The sequence below is a fragment of the Gigantopelta aegis genome, chromosome 10, assembly GCF_016097555.1.
Source record: "Gigantopelta aegis isolate Gae_Host chromosome 10, Gae_host_genome, whole genome shotgun sequence".
Classification (NCBI taxonomy): Eukaryota; Metazoa; Mollusca; class Gastropoda; order Neomphalida; family Peltospiridae; genus Gigantopelta; species Gigantopelta aegis.
Genome location: NC_054708.1, coordinates 35984036 through 36011410, shown reverse-complemented (window position 1 = coordinate 36011410; position 27375 = coordinate 35984036). Strand labels below are relative to the sequence as shown.

General features: G+C 35.4%; 1 protein-coding gene across 1 annotated transcript; it reads left to right on the top strand.

Annotated features, from left to right (window-relative positions):
- The first annotated feature begins 39 nt into the window (after positions 1-39).
- Positions 40-26891, top strand: LOC121382942 (signal recognition particle subunit SRP72-like). The gene is made up of 20 exons (XM_041512628.1): positions 40-192; positions 5766-5883; positions 6983-7103; positions 8232-8297; positions 8813-8890; positions 10311-10422; positions 12337-12400; positions 13167-13247; positions 13692-13749; positions 14339-14470; positions 15712-15840; positions 16177-16314; positions 17094-17189; positions 18077-18180; positions 19577-19654; positions 21243-21368; positions 21718-21767; positions 24761-24874; positions 25463-25502; positions 26203-26891. The coding sequence occupies exons 1-20, from the start codon at positions 87-89 to the stop codon at positions 26363-26365; spliced, it is 1974 nt and encodes a 657-aa protein (XP_041368562.1). The 5' UTR covers positions 40-86; the 3' UTR covers positions 26366-26891.
- Positions 26892-27375: the final 484 nt, after the last annotated feature.

Below are 27375 nucleotides of genomic sequence, written 5' to 3'. Positions count from 1 at the left end.
GGTATTTCTATGTTTGTTTGTAGAATATTAACAGCGTAGCAGTCCAAAACATTTTGGTTTCGTTTTACTTTTAGGGCTTAGCCAACATGGCAAAACCGCAAGAAACTGCGAATTTGCCTTCTCTCTATGCTGAATTAAACCGTCTAGGGCAAAGGCAAGAATACGAGAAAGCTATTAAGGTTTCCAACAAGAGTAAGTTCCAGTATCATATGTGGTTTTAAGTTATAAACATTTATTTTCTGTTGGGCAACATATGTTATCACCACATGATGTTATGATACTTTTCTACAATCTGGCTTGAGTCACCTCCAGCCATATTCCATATTGATATTGTTATGTGAGGTAAGACTAGAGGAAAGTCTATGTAATGCTTTGGCAAAACTCAACAATCGAATGGTTGCAAGCTACTGTGTATAAAATACAATTTTTTTCCTAAATCTGATGCCACAGAGTGTGTGTGACCATGTGGTATGATACAACCTCTGTTAGAAAGCGTGCATGCAGCATGGTGTCTCACGTAGTCAGACACTGTGCTATACGGCACCATAAGAAAGTATATGCAGGTTGCTTTTGCATAGGGGCATCAGGTTTCTTTGTGTAGCGTTGGTACTGGTTAACAACATGTAAGTTTAATGTCATGACTGGACTCGAGAAATTTTTTAATTCATTCAATAATCAAACTCGAGCTACCTAAAATCTAAACCACATTATTAACAACTATGATAAATTACTCTCCTACCTTTAATTACCTTTATATTTTCACAATATTGATAAAAATGCCAGCAGAGTTGTAGAAAAACATTACTAGCCGTTGTCAAATTCAGCTAATGTAGCGCTCCAATTATCACATTAAAATTTAACTGCATAGCCAAAATCAAAATTGTAGTCTGTTCTAGGCCAAATGGAAATAGAAAGTGTGGTTCTTTCTATGTCCGAAAATTGTTACATTATCCTATATATAGCTGGTATTAAAAACTTGTGGCACCATGTTTCAACCGTTTCTCAACAGAAATAGTGCATCAAATAGACGCACAAATGAAAAATGTATAACCCGTACTCACTAAATCCTGATAGAAGTATTTGCGTTATTATTAAGCGAATAAATCTTCCAACAACTTTCAAAACTTTTCCTGCCATTTTAAATTTGCTAAATAGAGGGAAGCAACTAGCCCTGCACATTAAAAAAAGTATTGGCTTAATGTGCACTCTGCACCAAGTCCATCCCACCAAGTCCATAACTACTTTTACACATAAAATTGGAATGCCAGACAACTCGGCCCACTGCGAGACAGCTCGGCCCGGAGTCCAGAGACAACTCAGCACAGGGACAATCTTGTCTATTGTTGGACAAGTGTTGTTTTTTAAATTAAAGTATTCTCACTGAAATAAAAGAATGTGTTTTTGTTAGTATTGAATTAGTCCCACCTTAACCTAAACGTCCCGAAACGAAGTGTCATGTCGGATTGATAAATTGCTGATCCATTTATCTTTGAAGATAGTTTCCGCTGTTCGAATAATTTGTTTTTGTTCTACAGTCGGTGACCTAAATATTGGAGTTGATCCCAGAAAAAACATGCAAAAGTTTTTTATCGTAGTAACAACACTCGCGGATATAGCCTCCTGACTTGTTGTTGTAGTATGAAGTATTTTCATACCACAGATTCCACTTCGGCACAAAGAGCAAGCAAATGATATCACGTACGACATGCACAATTGTCATTCTTAATGGTGACCATATAGTTAGCGGTATCTATCAGTATAATGCATTATTATTACTATTACTATAGTACAATACTTCGACACTACGACATGGCCAACTATCATACTTAACACGCATATAATGTGTCACAGCATGCCCTGTCTATCAGTCTAATAACTGTCTGGGCCGAGTTGTCTGGTCCCCATAAAATTGTACATATTGAATTGTGTTTTTATCATAACCAGAGCTTCTAGAATTTTCTAAAAATCCATTAGCCATAGGATCAATGATTTTAAAAATGTACTAGCCAGGATTAAAAATTCACTAGCCCTACTTTACTTTAAGTTAATACAATTTTACTAAATAATAGTAATAATCAGATAGGTCACGTAAAGGTGGGGGATAGAGCTTTAAAACATTAACATTGTGGGGGTTGGGTGGGGTCAGGATATTCTTATTTACAAAATAGACTTAACTGCAACATTTGTCTCTCTTTCTTTTTTTCACTAGCCGTCGGGCATGGCAATAGTAGTAATTTACTAGCCCAAAAATGAATATCACTAGCCATGGGAGTGGGGCTACCATAATCTAGAAGCCCTGTCATAACTTACTTTTAGATTTTTGTTTTTAGGTGAAAGGTTCCTTTAGGTATGTGTTCAAAACAGCCCACCCTGAACATGTAAATCAAACGGCCAAAGAAAATAGTCAAAATAACCAAAGGAAACGGTTATCAGCCCATGAAATCTGATATAAACAATATATCACAGGCAGTACACATATGAAAACTATCTATTACCATTACTGCCCCTCCAAAAATATGTATCAAAACAATGATATCACTGGTCACAATTTATTACACATCATTTCATAACAGAAGATGTAACACAATAACTTTTTATTTTACATCCCAGCATGCATGGATTTGTCGGCCTGATGTTGGCAAATAGTCAGACATGAGTGGCTACCATCAACCATCAACACTAATGTACTATATAAAAAAATTACAAATAAAAAATACACACACACATAACAATGTTCAGTTTATTATAAAGACATTTTGCCTACAGTGGCCCATTGTTGGCCCTACATCAGTGTGATGGCACTAATTTACCGTCGGGCATAAATTATTTTAAAATTAAAATATAAAAAAAGATATTTTGTCTACACAGAACAAAGAAATTGTGTTTACATGTACAGTGGACTGCTGCATGTCCTTTGTTAGCCTGGTGATATTTTTCAATGCTAGATCATCATAACCAGGAATCAATAATACATTTTGTATTAATCCAGTATTAGAGGGACAGTCAGCTCAAACAAGAGCCTTATGTGTTGGAAAGGTGCATACCCGGACCACCAACAAATACTGACACTTTAACAAATGAAAAACAAGTAATTTTAGAGTTAATAAAAAAAAACCATGATTATTCCTGCTAACTGGGGGCAGCCATGTTGTTTCCTTTTTGTGACGTCCGGTGGTATAGCTTCGGGCGAAGTGATGTCAGCTCCGTCCAACTCCTGTATGCACAGTGTAAACAAACGCTCTAATTTATGACACGGTGCTTCACTTTCATCAACCTGACTTGTAAAACAACATAAATGACTTGATAGTATAATAAACTATTTAACTAAATATATTTCAGTTTGCATCAAAAGAACAAAATGCATATTATTAGGCCTATTGGTAGGGTACGTTTGAGCAAAAACGACCACTCACAATACCCAAGTGATAATTTTCTTTTCTTTGGGACAATGTAATTGGTCAGTTTTGTGATTTTAGATGGGGAAAGTCTACTTAATCAAGGGTTTTGCAAAGTACAGTAATAAAACAGGACTGCTGATAATGTCCATTACGATTTGAGGGGTGTCTGCTTGGTTATCACACAATACTCTGTGATCAGATCATCTTAATAAAAGAGGCACATCTTTTTAGTGTGTCTAGACACAGTGTTTGGAGACCGTCTAAATATACACCTGCCAATCAGGAACCACAGGTACAGGTTGCGGAAAGAAAAGACCAATTAACCAAGAAAACGCTCCCGATTATTATTTCAGTACGTGGGTTAATTTATGTACACAACATAATACAGTTATTTCAACACTTTGACAATGGTGTTTTATTTTGTATTGAAAAATAATATATACTTATTGCTGGCTTACTGGGATGGATATTATTACAGAACATTGCGATGCATCTGCAAAAATCAGGTATGTTTTGTTTCTTCAGTTCGAAGACTAATTCCTGACGTGACACGTTAGGTATTAAGTATCCACCAGCTCACCAGAGGGCATATTCACTGGGATGGTACAAAATGGCTGTGTCCGTTATATATAATAGCCAACACATTTAACCATTTTATTAATTAACTATACGATTATACTTGTTAATATTAAGTAATATGTGCATTATATATCGTTGACTATACATACCAGGCCAAATGCCTTAATTGTCCCTTCCTTTAACATCGTATGTATATTGTGGCCAATTTGACTTGTCTTAAAGACACTTGTCGGGACCCCACGAAACCCGATTAAAATGTTTAGGCAGTTTTATGCTGGCCACTTAATATAAACAATATCCAAGCCAGTTCCCTTCTGCGAAGAATATGCAATTTGATATCCTGACACATTGGTGTCTGCTTGTTTCATGGCAATCTAAATGAAATAATATTCTTTGTTATTAGATGAGTAGAAATAAAGTTTATTTTGTTTAACGATACCACTAGAGCACATTGATTTATTAATCATCAGCTATTGGATGTCAAAACATTTGGAGAATGGTGGCTATCATATATGAAAGGTCACAAACTACACCAACAATCATCCAGTTCATCAAAGTATTATGACTGTGACAGCTCAAGCGAAGATGAGCTGTAGATAAATAATGTTAAAAAAGGAATAAAACTAAACTGATAAGTAATGATAATAATAAAAACATTTTAAATTTCAGTTCAAAATTATATTCATAAAACTTTTATGAAATATGTGGGTAACCAAGAGATGATGATGTTGGGCAACCATATTTCAGCTACTGGGTGGGCAACCATCACAATTTCACATTTGTGCACCCCAGGAGTAGCATGTACATTGTATATAACATGCAAATAGCAGAAGAAAGGTTTCCTATAGATGAGATGACAGCACTGTGAACAATTATGTCATACCTGTATGTATGACAAATTTTAATGAGACATAGGCATATTAAACAGGTGGGATCTAGCTCAGACGTTAGAACAGCAGCCAGAGATGATTTGATCGAAGGATCGAAACCCCTCGATGGACCCATTCTCTGATTAGTTTTTGTTTCTCATCCTAACAGTGCCCTTTGACTGGCATTTCAAAAGTCATGGTATGTGCTGTCATGTCAATGCAACATGCTACTAATGGAAAAATGTAGTGGATTTCCTTTGTTAGAAAAACCAAATGTTTGATTAATTAATCAATGTGCTCTAGTGGTGTCGTTAAACAAAAGAAACTTTATTTTTCATTTCTAGCCCCTCATCTGATGTTTTGTCCTCAATTGTAGATTTAATACATATAGGTGACCCGGGGTGGACATGCCTGAAAGCTTAGTGGTATAGGGGCATGTTAAAATAGTTCAACGTCAAAGTCATTTTGTTATGAATATCACTGCTAAAAATAACCAAAAACCCCAGGTCATTTTTCAAGATATATATATGTATGTATGTACAATTATCACATTGTCACTAGTGGTCAAATGCATGCTAGACATTTTGTGCTAGGTTTTTACCATTTCATACCATATTATTTCGTCATTTCATACCACCGTATTTTGTTGTTTTGTACAATCTTCAGTAATTGTGTAAAATCTTTATTTGCAGAAAAAGAATTGACCATAGTAGTGTGGTACGAAATGACTGATACGAAATAGTTAAATCTGGTACGAAATGACTTGGTATGAATTGACTAGATACTGGTTGACATAGGTTACCAACTTGGTTAAATATGAGTTGTGTTAGTTAAATATGAGTTTGTGTTAGTTAAATATGAGTTTGTGTTAGTTAAATATGAGTTGTGTTAGTTAAATGTGAATTGTTTTCCTTTTCAGTCCTTCACCATCACAGAGATGAGATTTTGGCACTCCACTGTAAAATTGTCAGTTTGACGTTTCTGAACCGGTTCGATGAAGTCCTCAGTCTGCTCAACAGAGAAAAGGAGTTTGCAAAGTTAGAATTCTCTTGTATATATGAAGGGTCCACGGGAATAACCTATGCTGTCACACGTTGGTATTTTGAGATAATTGAATTTTAAAGTTTACATCTTTGTAGTGATGCAGTCGTAAAACATCTCTACCCAAGGAAGTGTGTTTTACCAGCAACCCTTAATGGTCTACGATAATAATAGATTTTTTATTTCATTGTGCCTTTTATAACATTGACTGGGTTTTTTGGACATCATACATTATTCCATTGTATATGATGGTTTTGATGATATGACCTCTGGTTTATAATGACTCCACATTATTTTTGTTTTGATATTTACTACTTTCTATTTTTTAAGCATGCGGTACAATAATATACTTGACCAAAAGTGAGGTATATACAATGTAACTATTACATGTTGAAAGTTCGTCAGTGTGGCCTATTTTGACAGAACTATACATACTAGAGTGGCATTTCAAATGAATTTCATTTTAAATTTGCTTATACTGTGTGAATAAGCATGTTGTATTACTGGAATATTTTCCAGTTAAAAAGTACATACTATAAATATGGGTTAGAGCAAATAATCAGCAAATATGACAAAAGTGGACATCATACATGTAGGTTAAACTTTAAAATTCAATTGTCTCAAAATGCCAAAAGATTTACCCTTGGGCCCTTCATATATTTCAGGACTAAATTGTTATAAAGTGTTAGATTCTGTGTTGAGACTTTTGTGAATAAAAACGTTGGTAAATTACAGTTGAATAATTTTTAATTTATTTAAACTACATGTATGTTTGTTTTGCTTGGAATTGGTTTTTATACATTTCTTGACTAAAATAAATTTAAAACTTATAAAAGCATATCTTCATGTTATTTGAACACAATGAAAAATAACCAATCTGTACATGCATATCATTGTATAATATGCTTATAAGAAGCAGATAATTTAAAACTGCGTTTACTTGTGTATCTTGTTACATGTTTGTGGTTAACAAAACTATTTATCACCCAATATTGGTTTATGTTAATTGGAGTTTTAGTGTTGTTTCGACATTGTATTTGATAGATCATTGTAGTTGGGATTTTCAGTAGCTTTGAACTTATTTTATGTTTTCAGAAGTCTAAAGTTTGAGAAGGCTTACAGTGAGTACCGCTTGAACAAAACCAACGAAGCTCTTAAAACCTTGAGGTCTATTGATAATCCAGACCAGCGGTCAAAAGAATTGCTAGCTCAGGTGGTAAGTAGCATGCTACAGACTTACAAATCAAATCACTAGCTCAGGTGGTAAGTAGCATGCTACAGACTTACAAATCAAATCACTAGCTCAGGTGGTAAGTAGCATGCTACAGACTTACAAATCAAATCACTAACTCAGGTGGTAAGTAGCATGCTACAGACATACAAATCAAATCACTAGCTCAGGTGGTAAGTAGCATGCTACAGACTTACAAATCAAATCACTAGCTCAGGTGGTAAGTAGCATGCTACAGACATACAAATCAAATCACTAGCTCAGGTGGTAAGTAGCATGCTACAGACTTACAAATCAAATCACTAGCTCAGGTGGTAAGTAGCATGCTACAGACTTACAAATCAAATCACTAGCTCAGGTGGTAAGTAGCATGCTACAGACTTACAAATCAAATCACTAGCTCAGGTGGTAAGTAGCATGCTACAGACTTACAAATCAAATCACTAGCTCAGGTGGTAAGTAGCATGCTACAGACTTAAAAATCAAATCACTAGCTCAGGTGGTAAGTAGCATGGCTACAGACGTACTAACCAGATCCATACATGACCATTCTAACATGTTTTACGTGCTACCTCTCAAAATAAATAGAGGTTATTACCAAAGTGTTTTTCGATATTGTCAGTATCATAAATTAGGAATAAAATGTTTATTATGTGAGCCTTTGGTGATTCATATTCCATATTTTGTGAATTTTGTTGTTGGTAAAATCATCAAATTATCTGTCACAATCGGCTATCGATTCCTCAAATGACCACAACGTTCCACAATTGCTGTTGAGCAAACATACTCGCCAAAAGCTGCCTTTTCAACAACATTCCCTAGGATTTTCCATAAAAAAAATGTAAAACTAAATCCACCAGAGTCTTAATTAATATATTCCCTGTTCTATTATTATTTCTGGTCAGTGTCATATGCAGAATTGGGGAATGCAATGTGTACCATGTGTCGACGAGATATCTCACCTGCAGTAGTCAAAAGATTAATGACAATTAAATTGTCCACATGTTGTTGGCACATGTAAAATGATGAGTATGCTTTGTTTGTGTTGCTGGCGTAAGCAGTAAAACTATTTGTACCATGATCAAATAAGTATATTTTCTGTTTTTATTTCAGCTTTATAGGTTAGAAGATTACAGGGAGTGTTATGATTTATATAAGGATATCATCAAAAATTCACAGGTTTGTTTACTTAAAAAAAATATGGTTTGGGATTTGAAAATGTTGGCATAAATATCATTGAGTGTGAGGGAGGGCTGGTAATAGGTAACTAAAATTATCATATTCTAAGTAAAACCATTTATTAACTTTATTAATCTGAAATCTTTACTATATATTTAGTTAGAATATATCATCCCCATTGAATGTCTTCCCATCACGTTATTCTTTGATAACCTTTAGCTGTAGTCAGACCTGCATCATAATGTTAGTGTATTATTCACCATTTAAAAACATACAAGTTTAGTAACGGTACCTTATTTGATCCTCTTCCCACATACACTTGTAAAAACTTTGTATCTGCTGTGTAATGGTCTTATAATTAAAAAAAAAGATTTATGACATTAAGATGCAGAACTATGTTATAATATAGTTAATGTCATAGGTGTTGGAAGATGTCATCCACTGTGAAGGGGGCTGATTTATATTAATTCAACATTCACAGACATTTAACCACATTAATGTAATTTGTTTTCTAGGATGACTTTGACTCTGAAAGGGAGACAAATCTTGCAGCTGTGGTGGCATCAATACAGATGTGGGACGGGGAAGACATGGTTGGTTTAAAAATCTGTTAACACTCATTAAGTTAAACACGGTTGCTTAACAAGAATTAAGTTTTGCTCTCTCTCTCTTTTTTTTTTTTTTTTTTTTTTTTTTTTTTTTTTTTTTTCTTTTTTTTTTGATATACAGTGAAACCTATCTAAACTGGTTCACACTGGGGACCTAATATTTATCTGGTTTAGACAGGATCCCGTGTTTAGAGGGTCACATTTTAGAATACAAAGTTATTTCCCTTGACGTCAAATTCGCAACTTTTTATTTATGAACTGATATTAAAACATAAATAAACAATAATTCCACACCCTACCACTAGCCTGTGGTGGCCGAGATACTTTTTCTTTCTTAGTGAAATTCAGTGTGTGTATCATCTCGTTTCTATTGCAGAAAAGATTTTTTTAAATTCTGTTTGTATGTAGTGTATAAAATACAAATAAAGTCATATGTGCATATTTTACTATAATTTGAGTTGTTTCTACTATTTGATTTAGTGTGTCAGTATTTCATTATCAAAGTGCATTGATCAAAAATTAAAGATGAAAACCCTAATGTGTGAATATCTGAGATTTGTTTGAAGCTGAAAAGAATTTGCACTGCATCAGACAGTACAACTGAAAACAATCGAGCATTAATTACTATGATGTTTGCTAAGCTGGGCTGACACTGCAAAAATTGGTGACATAATACCTCATGCAGGACAGCAAAATTTCAGTCTGCATTATTTTCTGGACGTTATGTTTTCCTTAAGTTGACTCTTCATTCGTTTACACTACACTGGTTTGTTCAGGTTAATTAATTAAGGATTTTACATTTCTGAGCAAAATTTACAGGTTTCGGCTTTATCAGGTTTTTAATACATGCTTTAAGTAAGAAATAATTCAGGACCATAAAATTGGGGCAGTTTAGACAGGATTTCGGTATGTTCAGGGTCCAGTTTAGACAGGTTTCAGTGTATATATTTTTTAATTATAAGCTGATGAATAGATATTTAATTTTAGAGCACAGCTTACAAGTTTGTGTAAAAAGAAATATGTCATTGCCAGTAGTCTTATTTTTAACTTTATCATGCATGACATGCTTTCAACTTTGACACATTAAGGCAGTTTTCCATGTGTGCAGTTTTTGGTGCAGGTTGGGTAAGGAATGCACGGAAAACAGATACATTAAACTGGTTCATATGAAATCATTGCTATTAATAACCATAGGACTAATGTTTTGTTTCCCGCTCACACCACATCCGAATCCATGCATAATGGCCCTTACAGTGGTTTTGAAATATACTTTTAAGTCTTGGGCACTTCTCCTTGAAAGTAGAAAATTATATTTTCAGTAAATTTGGAAAAGGAAATCAAATTTAATTTGATTTTGTGTAACTTGATAGCCATATGTGACTGTACCTTGGTATTTGCTTAATAGAAGGACCCGGGACTGGGAGACACTACCTATGAGCTGTGTTATAACAATGCCTGTTACTACATTGGCAAGAAGGATTACAGGACTGCAGAAGACAAATTGAGAAAAGCTGAACGTATGTCTGCTGTATCCATTTTGTGATTATTTTAATAATGTAATTTTACAAAGTTCTGCCATTACTTTCTCTCTCTCTGTGTTTTTTTTTGGGGGGTGGGGTGGGGGAGGGGGGCAGAATTGTTCCTAATTAATGAAATTAACTACCACAAGCAGTGCTTTAAAAATATGTTTTTCTGAATGGACTTTAATGGGGCACATTTTGAAAATGTATCTTTATGTTACAGTGTTTTTTTGTGTCTGTTCATCTCAAAGCATATTTAAAATATTTTAAAATGATACTTTTTAAGTAAAATACTTAACCGTTCAGTGTTAAGCTTTATCATCTATCTCCATTATTCACAAACTATAAATGTTAGATAATAAAACAGGGTTTATAGTTTCCTCTATAAATCTTCATCGCAATGTATGTTAAAAAATGTTTAATTGTTTTAAATGTTTAATTTTTATTAATATATTTTTTTAAGAACTATATTAAAAAATGATTAAAGTTAATTAAAATATTTTGTAGATTTTTTTTTTTTTAACAAACATTAAGATGGATGCAACTAAACTGACGATCAAAAGAAAGTATACCAATTATTTTTATTATAAATAAACACAATACACGTTCATGGAAGGTGAGATAGGTGCCAGTATTGTTCGTTATAATGCAATCAATGACGAATAGTCGCACATTGCTGCATTTGGGCGATGCCGCACATGCAAAATGAGTTTATTCATCAAATTTATACTGCACGAGAAACATGATACTCGTGCACATAAGGGTGTGAAAAAGGGTGCCATTGCTTAGAACATGCCTCAGTGAACAGTAAAACACCAGAGAACATGGCAAGACTAACTGCTGAAGAAAGAGAGAGAGCTATTGGTATGGTGCAGGTGGGTGTGAGTTATGCCCATGTGGCAAGAATCTTGAATTGCATAAAATTAACGATCACCAGGTTGATACAGCATTACAGGGTGACTGGCAGGACTGCAGACAGACCATGAAGTGGAAGACCCCACGTCACAATAGCTAACGAGGACTGCCATCACTGCATCTTACACTTACGTAACAGATTCCTCACTATGACGTCATCTGCAGAGACTGGTCTTGGACATGTCATCAGTCATCACACTGTACGTATCGGGGCCTATCAACCATTCAAAGGGATGACATTGACGAGGCAACATCGACTTCGACGTTTACGTTGGGTTGGGCAAGTCAGTTTCAACATTGGCAACATCGGAATTGGCAACGTGTACTCTTTTCTGATGAGAGCAGGTTCCAGTTATTCAGAGCTGATGGCAGGACTCGGATATACCGATGTGCAGGAGAGAGAACAGCTCCGTGCTGTGTTCAGGAGACTGAACCATTTGGTGGTGGATCTGTGATGGTTTGGGGCGGTATATGTGGCCAACTGCAGACAAACCTTATTGTCATTGACGGAAATCTGTCCGACATCGGGTCCATGCTTGCATACTTGCACATGGTGGACATACACGCTATTGAAACATGTTCTTTGTGGTCAAATTTATTCACGTTCATTATGAGTGGTCCTTTATGAAATCGCACATTTCACCCCTGGTGCTGTTGTGAACTGTGATTTTATCATTTTATAGGTTTTATTGAGTATACTCGTGTTTATTTATCACCAAATTATTATACTTTCAAAATATAACATTTGCATCAACTTGTGTTTTGTGTTGTTTTTAATACTTTGAAAAAAGTAATTGGTATACTTTCTTTTGATCTTCAGTTTATTAGCAACTCCAAATGCATTTTATTTCTGTGGAATTCATTTTATGGAAATAGATTTTAAAAGATATTTTAGTAAAGATGTGGGCTTTGAGTGCATGATTGTATACATTTTATATATTGATTGTTAAACTAATATTGTTACTCTTCTGTCATGAACATTATTTTATTTTCCAGTTTCTTTGAGGGAAGACACAGACCTCACTGTAGAAGAACTTGAAGAAGAGCTTGCTATCATTAGGTAAACTGTAGAAACTAAATACGTTTTCATTGCCATTTGACTAGCACGTACACTGATGCAGGAAACATTTCTTTGTATACAACGATATATTGATAGCTTTCAGGCTTTACATATTGCTTCGTGTCCACGTTGTTGGTATGAAATTTGCTGTCTTCTTTTTCAGTATGTTGGTGGTATTGCATGTATTGGAAAGTTTTATTTAGTTTTGTTTTACATTTGAAAATGAACCTTTTGAACTCAGTTTTGTTTAGCATAGTTAGAAGGGTATAGACTTGTCATCACAGAATGGAAAAGAATTACTCCTAACTGCACAGTATAGTGGTTACGTTCGGAGAATTATCAATATCTGTATGGCATTGTTATAGTCATTATAGTTCATAGGGTATTGGAATTTTGGATAGATCCATATGAAGGGGTATGGGGTATATTTAATGAGAGGTCATGTCAGGTATTCATGACTAGAGAAAACAAAGCTGTCTTCAGTTTTATTTTAGCATTTTAATATTGTGTAGAGATTCCGATTTCAGATTCTTTAAGAGGCATGTTCAGGAGGGTGAGTGTTTGCAATTGCTAGATAGACTGGTATTTGTACCTGACATTAAATGAATGTGATATGATAGAACATGATGGTTTCAGTCAAATTGCTTGCAAGCACCCACCCTCAGAAACATACCACTGCTCATTGCCAAATGTATCTCTCTCTTCTTTTCTGTCCGCATGAAGAATAGTACCACTCAAGGTAAAATGTTTGTATTTTTGTATGCAGGACTCAGCTTGGGTTTGTTCTCCAGCAGTTAAAAAGAAATGAAGAGGCATCGAAACTGTACAACCAGGTTCTCAAAAACAAGTGAGTCATCGTCAGATCGACTTTCATTATTTATTCAGGCTTTATTTTTTTACTTGAAATAATTTCTTGGTAAATGTTGAAGACATTTTAGAAGGACTATCTTTTTGAAGAAAATTTCTCAATCTTAGCATTAATATACAACAGCAAGAATTTTAGTACTAATATTGTGCAATGTGATATATTCTTAGTGAAAATGTTTATTGTCAAAGAAAATGTCTTAATTACTAAAAGTTTTGGTAACTGTAAGCTCTGCCTTTGTCATTACTTTGGGAAAAAATATACATTTAACTTTTTTCAGCTGGATTACATATTTATTATTTCTATGTTAATTAGTTAGTTAAAACAGCTGACAAAATGCCTAAAATCTCAAACTCTATCGTATTTGAATTTCTGATGTCAGTTGCTGTTTTTAATTACATTTTCTGATGTGCATTTTTATTCCAGACCTTCTGATATAGGCACTGTAGCTGTGGCATCCAACAATATTGTAACACTGAACAAGGTAATCATCTAACAATATTGTAACACTGAATAATGCAATCATCTAAGAACATTGTAACACTAAATAACGTAATCATCTGACAACATTGTTACACTGAACAAGTTATCATCTAACTACATGGTAACACTGAACAAGTTATCATGTAACAACATGGTTACACTGAACAAGTTAATCATCTAACAGTATTGTAACACGAAAAAAAGTAATCATCTAACAAGTGAACGTTCTACAGTATACATATTTAATTTTATAATATTGTGTTCCTGTTGGTTTTAGTATATATATCTTGTGTTGTAGAGTATGTAATATTTGTCATTTCGCTGCTAAAAATGAGATGTTTGTTCAGTTTGTAGTAGTCTGGTGTATTACTAGAAAACAGCAACATACATTGTATCATAATATTATCTACACTGTAGTTGTACTTCACATTATTTTGCAATGTTAGGGACCATTCAACAATTGTTATAAAACTTTTCTCTCTTTTTTGTAATTAATAGTTCATCATCTCTGTTCATCTTACAATATTGGGTATCATGTTGTCAGTTTTAAAATCTCCAAGTTTTTAATCAATGCTGATATTTATTTTTAGGATCAGAACATGTTCGACTCCAAACGCAAAATGAAAGTAGCAAGGGGAGATAATCTGAAGCACAAGTTAACCAAAATTCAAAAAGAGCATGTCAGCATCAACCAGTGCCTTCTACACATGTATTCCAATCAGGTACTGTAAACTGGCTTTTGGTTTGTCGTCTGTAATTACCACACTGTTACATTAGGTATAACTTTGTCATGTATATCACAATTTTACTAAGTCTTGTTTGTTTGTATGACACTGACCCACTTTTTATCCTATTAAAATATTTAAAGTTATTTGCACAAGCAATAGATGTAAGGGTTATATTTCCAGGAGACCCACAATCATTCTGTGACTAATCACACTTTGGTTTAGTTTTTGTTACTGTTTGTAAATTGCTTCTCCATTGAATTAGAAATTTAGCTTTAAGTGTGTTTTCATTTTATAATAATCAACTACATTTCAGTAAGATGAATTTCCTATTAACCAGTTTCTCACATTTATGGTGGTATGTGTAATCTACAGCTGTCAGCTTGAAGTGTGAAGACCCATTATTGGAGGTTTATTATTAGGTTTCATATCCGTCCTTCTGTCCCACTTATGGTTTTTTAAATATTTTTTCATAATGCCTTGAGATGTGGAGATAAAACTTTGAGATTAGCTTTATAATGTACTGTTACAGATCAAGTTTGACTTTCATGGCGATTTACCCATTTTTGACAGAGTTATGGTCCTTGAACTTTGGAGATATGGAAATGTTTTCTGCCCAATAGGGGATATGTATTGCTTTAGCAGTAGTCTCAGAATGCTTCATTAAGGGGCTGCTATTTTCCTCTGTACGCACTCAAACAGTATGATTTCATTTTAGCTTGATTTCCATGCTGATAGTCATTCAAGCTTCAAGCATGCTCTCCTGGGCTCACATTCAGATATCTGGATTGTTTTGATGTGCGGTAGGTCTAGGATCGATCCCTGTCAGTGGGCCCATTGGGCTATTTCTCATTCCAGCCAGTGCACTACAACTGGTATATCAAAGGCTGTGGTATTTGTCTGTGGGATGGGGCATATAAAATATCCCTTGCTGCTAATGGAAAAATGTAATGGGTTTCCTCTAAGACTAGACATCAAAATGACCATATGTTTGACATCCAATAGCCAATGTGCTCTAGTGGTGTCATTAAACAAAAGCAAACTTGAAAGTAGATGGTGTAACCACTACACCGCTGAGATGATTTATAAAGAAATATAATATAAATATATGATGTACATATCCTTTAGTTCACAGAGCTGGAATAAAACACATTTGAGTTGTTGCTTCACCGATTTTAGAGATGTCATTCCTCATTGATGATCACACTAAATTTGCTTTCACTTGTTTTTCTTTACAGAGTGACCAGTGTTTAGCTTTAGCCAAGATTCTAGCCCAGCAGCGGCCCGACATTGACACACCCATCCTCATAGAAGCAGCACAATACGCACGCGACAAAAACATCACAAAGAGTGTGGAAATTTTACAGGTTCGTTTTCTGAATGCGTGTTTGGATATTTATTCCCTTTGAAGAGTTGTCATGGAGATATAGTGTCTTGCCATATGTACGTGACACACAGCATCACTGCTCTGTCAGTCTTCATTTCTACTCCCGATTTTTGTCTAATCTTTATGTCCATAACTTCACACCAGTTGATCTGATGTGGACATCTTGAAATGAAATTTCCATAACAGCCAATTAATAATTATATAAGAAACATAATAGCTATTCCATAATTAGTGTGTTAAAAAAGAAATATTTGAGAAATGTTATTTCTTACTACTGGTGATTATACTGTTGAACATGTGATGTTTTGTATTGTAGAACTACGTGAAAGCTCATCCGAGCTCAGCGTTTGCCATTCAGCTGGTGATTTGTCAGGTGTACCTCAGTCACGGCAGTGTGTACCAGGCGTGCAGCGCACTCAAGAGTTTAGGGGAACTCAGCTATAAACCGGGAATAGTAAGTGAAGTTGTTTCTCTCCAGCCTTATTTGCAGTTACTTCTACTCTTGACGCATGAATGGATGATTTTAGTTTACTAAAGAGGTTGACAACACATGTTCAATAGATATGTATATATATATATAATTTTAGTTTACGAAAGAGGTTGACAACACATGTTCAATAGATATGTATATATATATAATTTAAGTTTACGAAAGAGGTTGACAACACATGTTCAATAGATATGTATATATATAATTTTAGTTTACGAAAGAGGTTGACAACACATGTTCAATAGATATGTATATATATAATTTAAGTTTACTAAAGAGGTTGACAACACATGTTCAATAGATATGTATATATATAATTTAAGTTTACGAAAGAGGTTGACAACACATGTTCAATAGATATGTATATATATAATTTAAGAAGATGATATGCTTTGTTGAAGAGCGTTCACCAGACGCGTGATGGGTGGTAGGATTGATCGCCCCTTTTCATACATCACTGGCCATGGGATGTACTGTCCTGTCTGCTGCTGAAGTAACCTAAGTGGCCACAGTGGTCTTTCTCTCAACCCAGTGTTGAAATAGCCGTGTTGAACACCAAAAGCCTAGTTAAAAATGTGCTGATGTGTCATTAAAAAACATTCCTTTCATTTCACTTCATATTTAATATTGACAATGCATATTCATCAGATATTTATATTAATTTGTATTGAATATTTATTTTATTACAAATTCTGGCAGTATACATCTATAGAAATAAAAATGTGTTTAATTTTGTCTTGCAGGTTTCTGCTTTAGTTACACTGTATCTAAGTCAAGAAGATAGGGAAGCAGCTTCTGAGACATTAGTTAGTGCTGTTGAATGGTACAAGAAAAATAAGGTATCTTAAACATTCATGTTTAAAATGGATATTACAAAGGGAATAAATATCGAAACACGCATTCAGAAAACGAACCTGTAAGCTATTGTTTCTACAACCCATATGATGTGGGAGTTTTCTTGAAATATAACTAATTATTCTCATCCAAGAATATTAAGTGTTAGGATATACCTCCATAGTAGAGCATTTATCTTCTGCCTCAGTGACTCGTTGATATTTTTTCCATTCCAACCAGTGCCCTAAGATTGGTATATTGTGGTATGTACTGCCCTGTCTAAGGTGTCTATAAAAGAACCTGTGCTGCTATGCACTAGCGTATTTGGTTTTGTGTTCCTTTTTGACCATCTACACCAAGTAATTATTCATAAAGAGGCTGAGAAGTTGTTAAAAATATCTAATCCTTTCCAAGAATGTTATACCATGACTTATATTGTTCATTTAATAGTTCATTGTATATGTTACTGCGTTATCTAAGTTAGTAAATTATTCATACACACCAGACCTCGTACAGGGGTGCAGAAATAGAAAATATTTTACTAGCCCACCAGAACAGAACCAACTAAAATTTACTAGCCCACCAGAATTTCTATTGAACATTAAATTATTAACAATATTATAATATACAGTGTCTTCACTTCAAATGATATATATAAATATATTGACAAAACATTATTAAGAACACTTGGTAAGTGATCAACATTACATGCAAATAAAATAAAAAGACAGACCATCGGACTTGTAGTTGTATTTTTTAACTCGTCTGTCAGAAGTACTTTCTGCAGCCCTGTCATAATACATATTTATCTGATTATTGTACGAAAATACTACTCTCACTTTAGTAATCTGGGTTGACTTGGTATTTTAAAAATTGTTTGTTTATTCGACAGCCTAAGTCAAGTGATCTACTAATACTGACTCGAGCCAATGCAAATTTCCAAATAAAGAATGGTAACCTGGAACTAGCAGCAAAGATGTTGGAAGATATCAGAAAGTGAGTGCACAATTAAATGGATGGCTTCAAATATTAAGAGGCCACATATAGGATGATTATCTGTACTATGCAAAACCTAAACAACAGCTGAGAGACGAGGAAGACCAGGTTTAGTTGTCTTGCAGAGTTAGCTTGATCAACAAGATATCCTGGCAGTAAAACCAGGTGGATGTTTTGTGTATTTTGACTTCCTTTGTCATATTCAATTATCCACAATCACATTACGGATATTAAGAAGATTAGAATAAGATTGTAACAGATTTACCAGTGTTCACGTCCACAAATTATGGATATTTTATACAAATCCTTAGAAAGATAGACTGCATAAGCAATAAACACAGACAATATTATACAATATTAGGCAGTATTTTGGTATGTGCTTTCTTGTCTGTGGGAAAATGAAAATATAAAAGATCCTTGCTGCATTAGGAAAAATGTAGCAGGTTTCCTCTGATAACTACGAGTCGGAAATTACCAAATGTTTGACATCCAATAGCTGATGATTAATTAATAAATGTGCTCTAGTGGTGTTGTTAAACAAAACAAACTTTTTAGACTATTTGTTTTCCCAAGATTTGTATTCCTGCATTACATTTATTACATGGAGAATACTACTTGAGTGGCCGTCGGATACCATTCATCTTACAGTGAATTGTTTTAAAACATATTTAACAAGCAAAAACATTTTAAGCAGCACAAATATAGTACTCTATTTCTTACATATCCTTAAAAAAAAACAGGTTTAAAATAAAAATTAAAAAAAAATTCTACTAAACATCTATTTACTGGACTAGCGCTTGTAGTTAACTTATGCATCACAAACAAATCAGTTTCAGATTAACTTATACATCACAGAGTAATCGATTTCGAACATGCCACTATTTTTATATTGGATGGTATGACAGTGGCGACCTGGTCATCACCTAGGAGTAGCCAGTCATATGTCTTTAAATTGTTATCAAATGTATGTGTTATTATGTGTTATCACAAATAATGAATGATGTTCACACAAACGGGTGTGTAAGAAAACAACTTTATCTAAGTATGTTGGATAAATATTGAAGCTTCTTTGTGGATAATTTGACACAAACATTACATCAAGGACAGATTTAGGGGTGTACACTAGTGGTATTTTAAAGGTCAGGGCAGATTTAGGGTGTACACTTGTGGTATTTTAAAGGTCTGGACAGATTTAGGGGTGTACACTTCTGGTATTTTAACGGTCAGGACAGATTTAGAGGTGTACACTAGTGGTATGTTAAAGGTCAGGACAGATTTAGAGATGTACTCTAGTGGTATGTTAAAGGTCAGGACAAAAGGCTGACATGATTTTTTAAACATCTGTTGCCTCTTGCCAATGAGTTGCTATTGTTTAACATGTGTTTCTTTATTTCAGATCAAACCCCTACGACCCTCAGGTGCTTGCGCAACTTATATCGGCCTATTCACAGTTTAACCAGGCCAAAGCTCAACAGTATCCTTATTATAGACTTGTGCTATCTTCAGTGGGTTCTTAACTAATACTGTTACAAGGTTCATAGTGTGTCCGTGTCTGTGTCATGTACTGTAGGTTTTAAATACGTATCTCAGGTATGTGTAATAAGATGTTCAGCCGGTCTGTGTGTAATGTGAAATGGTTGAGGAGCAATCATATTTGATCATGCTTCAGTGTTCGAGATGTGTCTTGGTCAAGTTTTAAACCATTCTACTATTGCTTCTCTTCAAAAATAGGTTGGGTTTTAAACCATTCTACAATTGCTTCTCTTCAAAAATAGGTGAGGTTTTAAACCATTCTACTATTGCTTCTCTTCCAAAATAGGTCAGGTTTTAAACCATTCTACTATTGCTTCTCTTCCAAAATAGGTCAGGTTTTAAACCATTCTACTATTGCTTCTCTTCCAAAATAGGTCAGGTTTTAAACCATTCTACTATTGCTTCTCTTCCAAAATAGGTCAGGTTTTAAACCATTCTACTATTGCTTCTCTTCCAAAATAGGTCAGGTTTTAAACTACTAGTATTTTACAATTGCTTCACTTCAAAATTATATGTTCTCATAATTATCTCCCTTTATTATCAGAATTACCTATCTGGCATAATAGCTGATTGCTATAAGAACAGTATTTGATCACTTGCAATAGCAGCAGTATTAGTCCTGCAGCAGGGGTCAGCAAAAATGAAGTGTATTGGGGCCGGGAGGTTAACATTTGCTACTGTGATGGAAATCGGTTTTCCCTGGTGTGAAATCGCCGAACAGGCAGTCTATTTTATATTTCAAAGTGGTTGTTTTTTGCAAATGCAGGGAAGTGTGTCCAAGGGATGAATCTGAAGATGTTTGCAGATCCACTCGCACATGTTATGTCGGTGGATGTTGCGAGAGAAGCTGGCCCTGTCGGAAGATTACTAGCGTGCGTGTATGAGGATAGTATATTAGATTCAGGACAGTTAGCTCATATCCATTCATTCAGACCCATGGTTTGGTGTTGTACTTATCTTAAGTTGTGAGTGCTAACAGTTCTATAATGACAATAATGCTTATTTGCAGAGCAACCATTTGATAAAAATTTCTGCCCTCCTGATATATTATTTTAGACACACATTTACAATTTGGGGTTGTATTTTATTTGTCATTTTCATAACATGTTAAGTAACATATGAACCCTCAGAAACATAATATTTGGCATAATAAAAAAAAGTGTCATCAACCGATATGCAAATAAGTAGATTCGACTGTACAAACATTATTGCATTTTCATATAAAAAATACTGCCATTTTAGTTGGCTATTTTGAATGTTTTCAAACATTGGCAATTTCAGAAAATGTCATCTTATACTTTCATGAACTCATCACTGCAAAGATTAATTTCAGCTATAATGACAAATGTTATGCTTCCGGCACCAGTTGGGCTCCATCTCCGCCTCTGCCGTAGGACTATATTTCTCAGAAAACCCATGTTATTTCGGATGTATTTTTACTTTGATTTTTAAAGTCTGGCTTGCATTATGTCTGTAAAAGATGATTGTGACAGTGAGTGTTGGAGTTATCTTTCTTAGTCCATGTTCAGAATCAGCAAGGATCTTCCACCAGTGGCAGAGATTGCTAAAGGAATCGACGTTGATGCCCTGGAGTCGTCGTTCAGCACACTTGGTCCCAAGTACATGAAGAAAACACAGAAAACAGAAGCATCCCCGTAAGTTCAGTCATGCTGTCTTGTTTTGAAAACATTTTCAGTTTTACTATGTTTCAGCAGCGATGTGTAACATCATATTAGTTTCTTTGTTCACCTGTTTAGAGAATTTGTCACTTTGAAATGTTGGGAGTATACTTAGAAACACATCCCTACTTACAAGTTAACCATTTGTTATTTGTCCATTTGTGTTCTTGTATTTAAAAAAATTATTTACTTGATTAAATGTGTAGTTCTAAACTTTGATGCTTTAATGATTTGGAGACACGTGCTAATTAACATGTTTGTCCGTTTTTCGTCCATTGAAAAATGTTGTCACTCTTTTTACATGGAATTTGTTTTTTCTCTGCAGATCTGTAGATACCCTGATAATTAAGAAGAAGAAAAAGAAGAAGAAGAAAGGTGTGTGATTATACCATGTTAATGTATTCTAGTACTTCACTTGAGTACCGTACATTTTTGTGGATTTCAAGAATAAGTGGGCAGCCTCGAAAATATAAAACCTTAAAATAACAACACATTCTACAAAATATATTCCTAATGACCACCATAATAAACGGACAACTGTGCAGTCGACAGAAAACTGCAAGGGAATAGTGTTTTCAAGACAACAAGTTATTCTTTTGCCAGTAAACAGAAAAGATGTTATATTTGTAGCTATAAAAGAATATGCAGTTTTTCATGTCTTGCAGTATATTAGCCAAAATGTGCATGCAAAAAGTGAGTCAAAACTAAAATATTTTCCCCCACATACCCACATACATGACTGTCACTTTGTTATACTTGATAACCAAATAAAATGCATGTATTTTGAGGTCAGGTATAAGGTTTAACGTGCGTATATACCACGAAGGTTTCACATACGCTTGTCCTGGGCTTAATCTCTGGCCTTTGCCAGTGACTAAGTCCAGGACAAAAGGGGGGGGATTGAGTTTGAAATGGTCGGAATTTGGAATAAGTATTTAGTAGTGTCCAGCGACTGCGCGGACCGATTAGTAGACACCGAAAATGGCCATGTTCTGATTGGCTGAATTTCGATTCCTTCGGGTCTAACTAGAAAAACCTAAGTCTACGGAGAATAACTGCACCTAACATCATGTCCGGACTAAGATTTAAACCCAAAAATAAGTTTGACTGCTCGGCCGAAAAGGTTTTACGGTGATTTGAGCAATTGAACGGGCACCAAAGTAAAATGCGTTGGACTATTTATAAAAAAATAAACATAAGAATTTTGAAGCTCGATCGAAAAATATTTAAAAGTCCAACTAAGCCCAAAAAGGAGGTTACCTGTCCTAGTTAAGGTTGGTGCAGCAGGACTCATGGCGAGTTGATGGGCTGATCAGGGCTGAAGTTGGGGAGTCCTTCCATCAAAAACTGGTTGTTACGATCAAGGGCTCCTGTGTAGATGTCCCGCAGTACCATCTTTAAGATGTGATGAATGGTCGCGTTGGGCATCATAGGCATCAGGAGTCCTTGCCTGTACAGCCCGTCCTGCTGCGCTGTCACATAGAGTTGTTTGGAGTGTAGGGCCTCCTGTAGCTGGTACTTCCCTTGTCCTGTTGGAAGTTGGCGCCAGTGCTTGTCTGACCAGGGTCCCTTGAGATGTTTGGTATCGGTGAAGTCACCAATAACCGCTCCTCTATACTTTGCTGGGAGATTATCACAGACGATAGTCCAGTCGGGTTGGTCGGACTTCTTCGGTGAGGTAACCGATGACATCTTCCTCCTCTTGGATTCTCGCTGGATCTCCGCTAGGTTAACAACAACCGGAGGTGGTGGTGGACTTTCCGGCGGGTCATTAATGACCACGTGGCCCGTGTCCATCGATGAAGGAACCTCTACAGGAGGAGCCTCCACTGTCAGTGGGGCTGACAGCTTTGGTCCCCCCTGGATAGTTCCTGGCGAGTGCTTCGGCCGAGTGGGTGAAGCCGGTATAGCAGAATGAACCGCCCCCGGTGGTTTAGCCACCGGGTTTGGATCACCCTGCACCGTTCCTCGTCTCGTCGTCCTCTTCGGAACAGGTGGAACCGCCCCTGGCGTTTGAGCCGCCAGGTTAGGCTCCCCCTGTGTAGTCTTAGGTCGCCTCCTCCGTCTTCTGCTGGTTGCGCGTCGCTTCGTGTCGCTGCCGTAATGTAGCGTGACGGTCGCTGAGTCGCCATTGTGCTCGATTTGGTACTTGGACAAAGGCCCAAGCGATCGCAGCACAGCCCCTAGGGTGTGGGGGGGGGGGAGAGAAATCGCCAGGTTCTCAACACACAACCTCATCGTTCGAGTTACAGCAGTTTTTCTGTATTTTGATCTGGGGTTTTTTTTCAATTTTTATTTTGTTTTAATAATAATTTTTGTTACTTCAGTGTTGTCGGCTGCTAACGCCCAGTGCACTGAAATGTATGCACACAAATTGTTCTATTATCATAAAAAAACAAATATAAATTTCTCGAAGGAAGGTCACAATTAAATTGACAATGTTATTGACTACTATACTTATATTATTTAGAGGAAAGTTATCACACAGTTCAGATGGAAAAAGAACTTTGTGCCCAAAATAAAAACTGAACTGGTGACTGATTAGCATTTTAGACAATAACAATAATAGGTAAACATGAAGTATAATCATTAAATTGTGTAATATGCATTAATGCACAAATTTACTTTTCAAAAATGACAAATTTATAGTGCAACTGCATGAAAAGGAACAAAAATAATAGTTTTTCATGAAAAGTGTCTACAGAAGTAAACTGTTTTTTGAGGATTACTCACAATGTAGCTAGAGAATCCTTCCGAGGTGCCTCAATAGAAAACAGAGCAGAAGTAAAAATCTTGTATTAGCCCATGGGTAAATACGAGTTACAAGCCATTAACGGTGTGTAATGATGCATGCCGTTAACATCGTATTACGGCTAGTTGATTAATAAAGTAGTGTTAATGTTTAGAGTACATTTTGTACTTTGTTTTACATTTTCACCAGCCATTTATAGCTGAACCACATAAAATATTAACATTAACTATGTTGGGACACGTTAATCAACTGAATGAGGTAAATCATATTTTCTTTGTGGTACTGTCAGTTAAAGCCATCCAGCCATTTTTTGTATATGGCATGACACTTGTTTGTTTAAAATAGAATATTTTAAATGTTGCTAAATATTTAATTTCTGTATCAAAAGTCAGTTATTACACCAATGATCTTCCCAGATATTTGATGCTATGAACTTCACAACTTACGGTGTTTTCACATGAATAATTGAATGGCTTCTGGTATCATGTACACAATAATATTTCACTATTGTTTTTAAAACATCTGTCAAACTATGGTATCTGTTGTGGCTGACAAGTGACTGTTACTATGGCCTTTACCTATGTGTACAATGACTGAGCCATTGTGATATTTTTAGGAAAGCTTCCAAAGAACCTGGAGACTGATGGTGTTATAGATCCCGAGAGGTGGCTACCCCGCCGTGAGAGGTCATACTTCCGTGGAAAGCGAAAGGACAAACGCAAGGATATTGGTAAACATTTGATGTCTATTGTATATTAGTTTCCTGCTCACTGTCAGCTCTGTCAAGCAGTCACCTGTCTGAGAGGCAGTCACCTGTCTGAGAGGCAGTCACCTGTCTGAGAGGCAGTCACCTGTCTAAGAGAATTCACCTGTCTGAGAGGCAGTAGTCACCTGTTTCAGACGTTATTTTAATATTCTCTAAATCATCTTAATAATGTTTAAAGTGGAGATATTGTTGTTATTTTTCTGTTAATGATGATGACTTTGGCATTTAATTGGGTGGGACATAACGCAGTAGTAAAACACTTGCCTAATGTGTGGTCAGATTTATCACTGTCAGTGGACCGTTAGGCTATTTCTCATTCCAGCCAGTGCATCGCGACTTGTATATCAAAGGCTCTGGTAAGTACCATCCTGTATGTGGGATGGTGTATATAAAATTTCCCTTGGAAAAATGTAGCAGGTTTCAGAATTATCAATCGTTTGACATTTATTAGCCGATTTTATTAAACAAAACAAACTTTTTTCCTACAGAATAGTTTTCACATGCGAATCTCACTAGTTACATCATGGTGATGTTAATATTTCTGTATTTCAGGTAAAGGAACACAGGGTTCGACGCCAGTGGCCGGAGAAGGGTGAGAGTAATAGTATTGCTTGTTCAGTCCTTGTTTTTAGAGTGCTTGGTTACAATTACTTACCACCGTTGCATTCATTTTCCAATGACATCAGTTTAATAAAATGATACAAGATTTAGAACTATACCACTTAAAAATCCAGATAAAAAGTATGAAATGGCATAGCCATAAGTATAAAATACATCAACATTTTAAATCAGCTATGTTCCATTCATATCAGTTCAGAACATTACAAATTTATAACTTTTACTCACATATTTTCACATAAATGTTTTATAAATACATAAAATAATGTTCATATATGAATCGGTAAGTATTATTTTTGTGGCATTTTGATATTTTAGATTAAAATTAAGCAAAAAAAAAAAAAAAGTTTGTGGCCAGATGCCCAACACTTTTTTGTTGTTGGTAAAAGTGTCAAATTTATTATCAAATTAGCTGTCACAAACAGCTATAAATTCCTGAAAATTCTTGAAAATATTGTTGTCAATTGAAAATACATGGCAGCACAAAAAAAACCAAACAACTAAAACAGACATTATCAAGATTAGTCTCAATCAGTGTTTTTCTATTATTATTCCGGTCAGTGACATGTGCAAAACGGCAGGAACTATGAATGATTGGAAATGGGAATGAATGACGTTGGACAAGATATCTCACCTGTAGTAGTGAGAAGGTTAAATAAATCAATGTTTTTCAGCGATGCCAGCAAGTCCCCGTCTGGGAGTAATGCGAGTTCCCCGTGTCCTGGGTCCGCCGGTGCTAACACACAAGGAGCTGCAACGACCCCTCGTCCGGGTCCTCGACAACAGAGGCCTGCACAGGCCAACAAGAAGAAGAAGAAGAAGGGAGGGAAGTGGTAGACTGTTTTCACCGAACCGTTCACCTGGGATGAGGCATAGTGTTATATATAAAATAGTCAATACGAAAAGTATGTCTGTATGCCATCATGTAATGCAAGACAGTGTAAACGACTTTTATCTTACAAAATTAGTGACGATGATAATTGCAGACATTGCATAGTGTGAAGAAATTCGATAATACAATCTAAACTGTATATGGTAGACTCATTCAGTTTTATAAGTTACAATAATAAACTATAAAACAAATTTTTTAATTGTAATGTAAAAGCATTGCATTTTCAGCCACATTACATTTTGTTTTTGTTTTAGCATTTGTTGTCAGCTTGGTTTTATTAAATGTTCAAACTGAAATAATCTGGTAGTTATGTTTACTTCACAAATGTCGCTAATGCAACTAACAATATTTCAGTCATGAAATATGTCCATTGAAATATTTGTGCAATATAATACGACTTTAGTAAAATAACTACATTTATGTCAACATGATACCATGAGCCTCAATAGTAACAATAAACCATAAACATGTCATTGTGTTTCTCTTTATTTCAAGTATTATACTCATCACCTCTATGATGGCCAGTGTTTGCTGTATCTTAGTGTTGTATAATAGTTGCATATGTTTTTACACTTAGTTGCAGGCCCTAATCTTGCCAGCGAAATGAGTGGGGTTTTTTTGCTGACAATTCGCTCAAGTTGCGTATTAGCAGTAGTGAGAAGTCGGAAGTTGTCGTAATATTCTAGACCTAATCAGATTTCAAACACAAAATCACACAACAGGCGTCAAGATCCCGACTTGTTTATTGTCACCGACCTTGATGGCGTCGTGGTTAGGCCATCGGTCTACAGGCTGGTAGGTACTGAGTTCGGATCCCAGTCGAGGCATGGGATTTTTCATCCAGATACTGACTCCAAACCCTGAGTGAGTGCTCCATAAGGCTCAATGGGTAGGTGTAAACCACTTGCACCGACCAGTGATCCATAACTGGTTCAACAAAGGCCATGGTTTGTGC

Excerpts from the sequence above, each read along its gene's own strand:
- LOC121382942 (XM_041512628.1), top strand. The coding sequence starts at position 87 with ATGGCAAAACCGCAAGAAACTGCGAATTTGCCTTCTCTCTATGCTGAA. Across the intron at positions 5,884-6,982 it reads AGAGAAAAGGAGTTTGCAAA|AAGTCTAAAGTTTGAGAAGG; the intron begins GTTAGAATTCTC and ends TTATGTTTTCAG. Across the intron at positions 17,190-18,076 it reads AATGGTACAAGAAAAATAAG|CCTAAGTCAAGTGATCTACT; the intron begins GTATCTTAAACA and ends TTTATTCGACAG.